We start from the raw sequence: 10,000 nt of genomic DNA on the forward strand, positions 1-10,000 counted from the left end.
AAGACCATCAATTATTATGTCAGAAAGAAGTGGTCGCCCTTTCTCTATTTCAACGAAAACAGAGAGACACCGAAAATCTTTTCTGCCGTCCAGTATTAGGATTTATAACAACAAGCAATAATCATTTTATATAATTATTTCTCATATTTACTTTTTTAAAATATAAATATTAATTTATTAATTTATTTGTTTTGCAATCTTTTCAATTTTCAATTTATAGTGACAGTTTTAACTATTTTACAGTGTTGAAATTATTCATATTATAAAGCGCAGCTCTGGTTATAGAGCTGCTCCTTTTTTATATATATACATCCTATTTCCATTGTATTTTTATCTTATGTGTAAATTATAACACGTCTGTACAAAAAAATTCCTTTTTGGGATGCAATAAAGTATTATTATTATTATTACTGCTACTACTGCTACTACTACTACTACTACTACTACTACTACTACTACTACTACTACTACTGCTACTACTACTATACTACTACTATACTACTACTACTACTACTACATCTAGTAAAACTACTACTCTACTACTATATCTACTACTACTACTACTATACTATACTACTACTACTACTACTACTACTCTACTACTACTACTACTACTACTACTTACTACTACTACTATACTACTACTATACTACTCTATACTGCTACTACTTGCTACTACTACTACTACTACTAACTACTACTACTACTACTACTACTACTACTACTACTACTACTACTACTACTACTACTACTACTACTACTACTACTACTACTACTACTACTGCTATTACTGCTACTACTGCTACTACTACTACTACTACTACTACTACTACTACTACTACTACTACTACTACTGCTGCTACTACTACTACTACTACTACTACTACTACTACTACGATTACTACTACAACTACTACTTCTACTACTACTACTACTACTACTACTACTACTACTACTACTACTACTACTACTATTACTACTACTACTACTACAACTAATACGACTACTACTACCACCACTACCGCCACCACCACCACCACCACCACTACTACTACTACTACTACTACTACTACTACTACTACTACTACTACTACTACTACTACTACTACTACTACTACTACTACTACCAAGCCCATAACTGCTTTCGGATGTTAGACCTGCATATATGTACTCATCGATTGGGGACATTTAATTTAATCAAATTTCTTACAACTAGTAAAAAGACCGCAATTTCGCGGGGAAAGAACTATTTTCATTCGATTCTGTACTGACCATAATTTAATGAGGGCAGATTAGTAAGCAACGTTGTCTGTGTAATTTGGTATATCTTCTGTTGATTTTTCTGTGTGACCCAACATGAAGTGTAAGCCACTATAGCCTCTGACCCGTGACACAGCAACATACAGTTGTCCATGTGTGAATACCGGTTGTTGTAAGAAAATCCCCACCTTGCTTAATGTCTGCCCCTGAGACTTGTTAATTGTCATTGCATATGACAATTTTACCGGAAACTGTCTTCTATTTATAATAAATGGTAAGCCTGAATCAGTTGTTGTCGTCAGATTGATTCTAGGGATAAACACTATGTCGCCAGCCCTACTACCAGTAATTATCTTGGCTTCTAATACTTTTGAACCTAATTTAATTATTAACAAAAGGGTGCCATTTAGGAGGCCTGATTTAGGATTTATATTTCTAAGCAGCATGACTGACGTGTTGGCTTTCAAATGTAATGCATGTGGAGGAAGTCCGGGAGGTGTAAGTTCGTTCAAGAATTCAATCGGGTATAAGTTGATGTCAGAGTCACTTTGAATGGAATCAGCACTGTGGTAAATTTGTTCAGTTGATGAGGTCAACCTGGACAGAACGGCTGCATTTATTTTGTCAACATTTTCATGGGTTGTAGTCAAAATTGCTCTCTCTGATAGATAACGTTCATCCGCAAAGTTCAGATTCAAATCATTGTATACTGCATTTATCGACCATTCTGGGTCATTTTCAGGAAGGCATCGCGCTGTAGGTAATTTAACAGAATACTTTCCTATTTCGCTGAAAACCTGCTCTGGACCATTTCCGATGCGGAGAAGCCAATTTGCAAAACAGTTATTGTCATCAGTAACACTCATGTTCTTGTTCATGTGAAAAATGGTGACAAAATTCCAAATAATTGACTTGTTAAGTGTGACACTTAATATATCGGCTTCACTTCCTTTGTTAACAAAAGGTAGAATTTGCCGAAAATCCCATCCAAGTACAACCACTTTGCCCCCAAAAGGTTTTAAACTGCCTGTTATGTCACAAAATGTCCTGCTCACACATTCAAACACACACCTGTCCATCATAGGTGCTTCATCCCAAATTATGAGAGAACTACTCTTCAGTAACTTAGCTGTGTCTGATTGGCGACTGATGCTACAGGTGCTGTTATCCGTTATTGGAATTGGAATTTTGAACGTTGAATGTGCTGTTCTACCACCGTGCTGACAAAAGATCAAAGGTGAAAATACAAATTTAAAGAATACTGGGGATGTAGGAGCTTTCGGAATTTCTCCCCTTTACTTAACTTATGGAAAAACAAACACCCTAGCACCTTTAATAACACTTATGACTAACCTCTCGAGCTAACCCTAATAGAAAAAAACAGCTCTCGGACTGCTTTGCACTACCTTTCAATACTTAACAAATCACAATGGCGGCCGAAAATCAAAACAATGGTCAAATTAGGAAATTTTAAACTTTCACAAATCTATCAAGGTTTGTTCTAGAGTTTTTAAAATACTTCTAGATATAATGACAAACTGAATAAATAAATGCCTGACAAAATATCAACGGTGAAAATACAAATTTAAAGAATACTGGGGATGTAGGAGCTTTCGGAATGTCTCCCCTTTACTTAACTTATGGAAAAACAAACACCCTAGCACCTTTAATAACACTTATGACTAACCTCTCGAGCTTACCCTAATAGTAAAAAAAGAATCAAAATGGCGACTGAAATACCTTCATGTGATCAAGTGAATAATATCACTATGAATGCCACGATTTGCTGAAAAATGCCAACACACACACACACACACACACACAGATGTATACACCACACACAACACACACACAAACATATATATACACACACACACACACACACAAACATATCATAACAAAACTGATCACCGCTAAATCAACAACACAACGGAAGTAATAATAATACTTGATGTCATAAATAGATGACGCAAATTGACAACTTTTTACAGTGTCAAAATTAGTTGATTTTGGGAGCCAAGTGTCGTCGGTACATATTTTATGATATCTGTTTGACTCAACGAACTTTCAAACTGACTTTAAATTATAAAAGTAAATCAAGTTATCTGTTTATCTATCTGTAAAAAATACATTTCTAATTTTCAAATCTTTCAGTAGAGTTGTGCGCCGTATCAATTTTTTTATTGACTCAAATAAGCACAATGTTCTCCACAATGCTATATTTTTTAAAGAAAGGATGACAAAAACTATAATCTCACCTTTCTGGTTATTTCAAATTCAAAAAATAGCATTTTCTATGCGGGCAATATTTGGTTCACCCCGACATAGTATTACCTTTCGGAGGCGACGGGTCACATTTTGACTTTTGAATTCAATTCAATTCTGTTCATTGTTTTTTACATCCCGACGTGATGCCAAATTGACGTCATTCATAACATTCATAAAGGAAAAAAAAACACTGTCAACAAAACCAAACAAAACAAAACAAAACAAAACAAAAATAAAACAACAAACAAACAAAAAAAAAAAAGACTTAAAAACAAACAAACCAATAAACAACCCCCCCCCCTCAATTAATTTTTTTTAAAAGCAAAAAGGACACGAAAAAAATAGAAACAAAAACAAAACATATGAAGAAAAAAAGAAAGAAACAACAATAACAACCCCCCCCCCCCCCTCCTCTCCACGCCATCAAACGCAATCACTCAATCAAACGCGCACAATCCCCTACCGATGTGTACCTTTTTGCTAATGTGTGCATCTAGACCCCCCCCCCTCCCCCTCACCATTAAAAAAGTACAGCAAAAAGAATCATGCACATCTAGTTTCTTCCTCCCGTAAAATATTCTTAACGATGATAGTAATAAATGATGCAAGAAATTGATAGATATCCCCAAAAAATGCGCCCTCGTCCAAGAAGGTAGATGATATCATTCCTCCTCTTCTTGACTACTGCTGCCCTTTTTAGTTGAATCATCATCATCATCATCATCATCATCATCATCATCATCATCATCATTGTCGTCATGTCCATATCAAGATAGACAACTCTTGTCTTCTTACAAATAAAGTTTTTAAAAACACGAGTTATGTTCCTTACAATTTTTCACTCCCCGCTGTGCCAACTTGGGGATGATCTATGAAAGTTCCGGAGAGTGGAATGATAATGAAAAAGGAAATTGGCAAAGATTTATCACGTCAAAACTAGTCATTGAGGGTAATGGTAATGGTAATGATAATAATAATGAAAAAGGAAATTGGCAAAGATTAATCACGTCAAATGTCCCAAATCTGTAACATATAGAATTTAGAGAGATCTTCCGCACCTATTGGGACGGGACAAAACAGTCCCGTTGTGTCCCAAGCCGTTGTGAAATGCTACAAAATCAACGGGACAGGACTGTCCCAGTCCCGTGTTCATATCGTTTGTGATAGTAGAAAAATATAGCAGACTTCCGCACTAGGACAAAAAAGTCCCAGTCTTGGCGGTGCCGTGTCAAAATTGAAATGCCTGTCTTTATTTTCTGCATCCCTACTACTACTACTCCTCCTCCTCCTCCTCCTCCTCCTCCTCCTACTACTACTACTACTACTACTACTACTACTACTACTACTACAACTACTACTACTACTACTACTACTACTACTACTACTACTACTACTACTACTACTACTACTACTACTACTACTACTACTACTACTACTACTACTACTACTACTACTACTACTACTATTTCTATTGTTGCTTCTGCTGTGGCTAATGCCACTAATATATTAATACCTACATCCCTTATATTTTGTATTTTTTTCCAATTCCATTGTATTTATTTTCCAACAATAGTCCACACTTTATTTTGGTTCACTTTCTATACTGCATTACACAGTTCCTCCCCGCCTCCCCTCTTTTGACATAATTAAGTACGCACCTTTTATAAATTTCTATTGCTCTGTTTTAATTCGCGCTTCCTCACAAAGTAGCATACAATTTCCTGCCCATCAATGTTTTTGTTTATGCATCTTAACAACGCCACTACCACATTATCTCATTCGTCTGTAGTTTTTAATTCATCATGTGTTGTTGATGAAGGGGAAACCCGAAACGTCCATTTTATCTGTTTTCGTATATTAAACTGAAGCTTACATTCAATTTCACAGTTATAATTTATTTATTATTTCAATTCTGAATATAAAAAAGCAAGAACAATTCAAAAAATAATTCTATGTGATGAAACCACGTAAAGAAGGCATAGCAACATAAATATTTTCGGCAATTTAAAACCGTATGTTTATAAATATAATTTAAGAAGTGTCACACTTTGTGACACAGCAGTAACGTGTCTAAAACCGGTCGCACATCTATTCGGTAACTTGTGGGATCAATTATCTTTATCGTTATTTATTTCGGGAATTCTCAATGAAAATATTTATAAGTTAGTCCTTCTGAGCCACTTGGACTCATTGTAAAACAAATTAAGTCCTTTAGAGCCTTGTAGCCAATGGTGCAGGAGTTATTCCGGTTTCAATAGCGTGAAGCGGACAATTAACGTATTTGTTTGAAAACCTTTGAACGGCACGCTAGTCTGTAGTCTATCGCAGATTACTATCCCAGCTTGACAGGTACCCTTTTACACCTGAATGGAGTGAGTGATTGGAGTAAATTTTCTTGCTCTAGAAAGTACAAGTTGGCTTCGGTCGGAATCGAACACAGAACCTCTGAGTCCAGAGTACAACGCGCTAACCATAGGCCATCTTGCCTCCTAAGCTTATAAATCCGGAACTTATCCATGTTTCTGTGGCGTTGAGCAGACAGATAACAGTTTAAAATTTAAAATAATAAAATTCATTTTTTCATCCCATAGGGGAAATTTTTCTCGAGGGTCTATTCCAAGGTAAGACTGGAATAACCCGGGCGTCAGCCGCAATGCAGCGCCGCAAATTTAGCTAGGACAAGGTATAACCAGGCGTCAGCCGCAGTGCAGCGCCGCAAATTGAGCTAGGCGAGGTGACTTAATCAACTGATGCCTTTCGGGTACGAAGCATGCTGACTTTCTATTATCCTCTTGAATGATGCTAGTCCGTCAAAGATTACTTTCATCAGCGAACTGGTACTCATTTGCACCTGGGTAAAATGAGGTGATTCCAAGAAAGTCATTTTAAGATAAGATCGGAGATCACCATAGAGTCTACGGAATTGACCCTTGAGCAATCTTTGGGTCATTAAAGGATGCACCCAATATTGTTTTCTCTTTCAATTTGTCTTTTTTTTCCACGTGGTAAAGCACAGAAATATGCAACCTCTATTTCATCCATTACTAGTAGTAGTAGTAGTAGTAGTAGTAGTAGTAGTAGTAGTAGTAGTAGTAGTAGTAGTAGTAGTCGTGGTAGTGGTAGTGGTAGTGTAGTAGTAGTAGTAGTAGTAGTAGTAGTAGTAGTAGTAGTAGTAGTAGTAGTAGTAGTCGTGGTAGTGGTAGTGGTAGTAGTAGTATAGTAGTAGTAGTAGTAGTAGTAGTAGTAGTAGTAGTAGTGTTGTAGTAGTAGTAGTAGTAGTAGTAGTAGTAGTAGTAGTAGTAGTAGTAGTAGTAGTCGTAGTCGTGGTAGTGGTAGTGGTAGTGGTAGTAGTAGTAGTAGTAGTAGTAGTAGTAGTAGTAGTAGTAGTAGTAGTAGTAGTAGTAGTCGTAGTCGTAGTCGTAGTCGTGGTATTGGTTGTGGTAGTAGTAGCAGTAGCAATAATATTACTCTTGCTGTAAGAATATTTCATGATTATATAAATCTTATGTAAACAAATCCCATTGTACAGTGTAAAAAATCATTGTCGTCATGTCGTATCTTATGTTGATTCATAAAATGTGAATTATTACAGTTGCAATTGCCTACAAAAAAACTTTTGAGTCTTGTAAAAAAAAAAAAAAATGCATTAGCGCAGGTGTGTCCTGGGACAGTCCTGTCCTAGTGCGGAACCCCTTTTGAATAGAAGTTTTCTCCATTGGGACAGGACAAATTTGTCCCGGGACAGTTTTGTCATAGTGCGGAAGGAGGGTTAATTTTGTTTTGGTTGAGATGAGTGACCTCTGACGTCACTTTTAAAAAGGACCCTCCTACTTCTAACTTCCTGTTTATGTGTGTATGTTGTGTGTGTCGAAGAAGTAGAAGTAACTGAAAACTGGTGTGTCAATTTTTACATGCGAGTACAGGTAAAGGTTTTGATTGTGCCAATGAAAGCACGCGCGATTGCGAAGTGAGTCGTTTATGGAGTTAAGGTGAACTATTCTTCTCAAGTTTCTCCGCCCCTTTTCTCATTGGCTCCCCTCCATTTCATGGCAGATATTACCCTCCGTCTTATTTGGTACAAACTCGGGGAAGTCAGTGAAAAAATGGCGGAGGCTGGAAGATCTTGGTACACGGAGCTGGATTTCGATAGCTATGTTTTGGATTTGATCCTGCTAGGATGGTGTACGTTATGTATAACGGTCATGCTATCGGTCAATGCCATTGCATCGGCACTTGGACCCTTACAGAGAAAACCCCAGGACAAAGGTGCCGGTTTGTCGTCTGCTGAAGAGAGTGGAGCCCAGTTACCGATAGAAACTTGCCAATGGTTCAACAATGCCATCAATTGGTATTACCTCCACTACTACCACGCTCCGGAATTTCTTAACGAATGGGTGCATTCTCTCAATCAGGAGTTGGTCAAACTTGGGGTGAGTATCTATACCTTTTCAATAACTGTTGTTCAATACACAGTCAAGTGTCTGTTAGCACTGGACTGGACAATATGATTAACAATAGCAGATCACAGAACCCGCGTTACCTTTTTTTCTATAAGTCGCAGTGCTGAGCACTCGAGAACTTTTTGCAACTTCAATAGTTAGAACCAGGCTGGTTCACTAAATCATCTTCTGAATTGCAGTTGAAAGGCAAACTACTTAATTGCCTTCACTATTATTGCATCCTTAGTTTCTTGGCTTTATATTTGATTAACGACGTCTTTGATTAAATCTTTAGAGGATGAATATCATAAGAGGACAACTTCATTAAGTCGATCTCCTTTGAAATTTACTCGAATTTCAACTCATGCATATTTTGTGACATTTGAAAAATTATTTCTTTAAAAGGATTTTTATAGTTTCTTACACTCCATTTAGATTTATTTCAAAGATAAAACTTGTCCTTTTATAAGTCGTTAAGTTTAGGTGGATCAAAACAAACTGATATTTTAAAGCCACAAGCTTGGAAGGAAATTTTATTTTATTTTCCTAGATTCCAACTCAAGGCTTTTTTTGTTTGTTCTGCTACTCGGTTACTTAACCCATTCAACTTCAGCGTGTCCATGTCAAAATATTATTTCCTCACCAAGATTGAAGATTGCAAATTAATAATTTTGACTATTTATAGATTCAGTTTCATCGCCACATAATACCGATTTGACGAAATGGGTCACATATTATTACTTGCTGTATAAAAAGCTGCCGAAACTGCAAAGAAAGGGCTTCATTCATATTTTTATCATTTTTGTTTGATTTTTTTCATCTGTGACCGACCACCTCAAAGTGGTATCATGGCAGGATGATATACGTGCTGAAAACCAGTTTATTGTCCAAATTACGAAACTGGGTCATTTAGTTTTTTAAAGTGACAAAAACTAAAATCTCAAATTTCTGGTCATGACTATACTATAAAACCGCTTTTCTGCACTTTTATTAACCCTGATTCAATGCCGTTTGGAGACATTCAGTCACTTACTATGGGACTCTTTATCACAAACTCAAACTTTTGTGGTGAATCTAATGCTGGAAATTGAGTCTACTGTTAAATTCAAAATATCTGCCTTAAAAAAGTTTAATTCAAGAGATCAATTGTGACCCACCGTCTGAAAATGGTATTATGTCGAGATTAAAACCAAGGTGCTGGAAATTCAATTTTTTATAGCCACAATCATAAAAGTCAGGGTTAGTTTTTCTACGTTATGGTGTAGTTGTGAGAATGAATATTTTCTTGCATTGCAAAATACTGGAAGTTTTTGTTTATCGTTGTTGTATTTCTAAATTTACCTTCTGGCCTGCTATTCGTCATGATGTGATACCGTTTTTACACAGTGGGCCACATATGCAAATTCAGAATGCCAGAAAATTAAAATTTGTTGTAGCATATCATTTTTATTTTAAAAATTCAAATTTTGTCACTTTGGTTCACCCTGAAATAATGGCAGACTGATTTGATAAGTCGCAAAGATGACATTTTGTCTCAAATTGGTGTTATCTCAGAATAATAAATTATTGTAGCTCAGGGGTACGGTCTTTGCTTCGTACCAAAAAGGTACCGAATTCGACCATTCGCCGCTTCGTTGTGTGGCCTTGAGCAAGTTACCTCGCCTTAGCTCAATTTGCGACGCTGCACTGCGGCTGATGCCTGGGTTATTCCAGTCTTCCCTTGGAATAGACCCGAGAGACAAATTTCCCCTATGGGATGAATAAAGGGAATTTTATTTTTATATTATTAATTTTTATGAGAGCATCTCAAATCTCCAAGCAAATACAGTCGTGTCTCTCTAATCGGGAACTCCACAATCTGGATATCTCGATATTTTTCTTCCTTATTTGTACACTGATTCCACTATCCAGATGTCTGTAATCCGGACAAAATGCTGGGAATGGAGTATTCGGATTTGAGAGATATTACTACTTAGAATTGAGATGAAACATACTTAGAGTACCACTGTGCTCAGGGTTATCTCAGTCTTTCT

The 10,000-nt window shown here is 36.5% G+C and overlaps 1 protein-coding gene across 11 annotated transcripts in view; it reads left to right on the forward strand.

Annotated features, from left to right (window-relative positions):
• Window positions 1-7,356: 7,356 nt before the first annotated feature.
• Window positions 7,357-10,000, forward strand: part of LOC144960134 (uncharacterized) — a 99,076-nt gene continuing 96,432 nt past the window's right edge. For 9 of the 11 annotated variants that reach the window (XR_013642766.1, XR_013642767.1, XR_013642765.1 and 6 more), the window contains exon 1: window positions 7,370-7,958. Coding sequence is in view for 7 of the 11 variants with exons in the window: in XM_078893116.1 (XP_078749242.1) it covers window positions 7,575-7,958 (384 nt within the window). In the remaining 4 variants the exon portion in view is untranslated. Of the gene's footprint in view, window positions 7,959-10,000 lie in introns of all 11 variants that reach the window. The other 2 variants (XM_078893117.1, XR_013642764.1) reach the window with 2 other exon arrangements.

This window comes from Berghia stephanieae, chromosome 14, assembly GCF_034508935.2.
Source record: "Berghia stephanieae isolate SIO BIC M18660-M18661 chromosome 14, UCSD_Bste_1.3, whole genome shotgun sequence".
Lineage (NCBI taxonomy): Eukaryota > Metazoa > Mollusca > Gastropoda > Nudibranchia > Aeolidiidae > Berghia > Berghia stephanieae.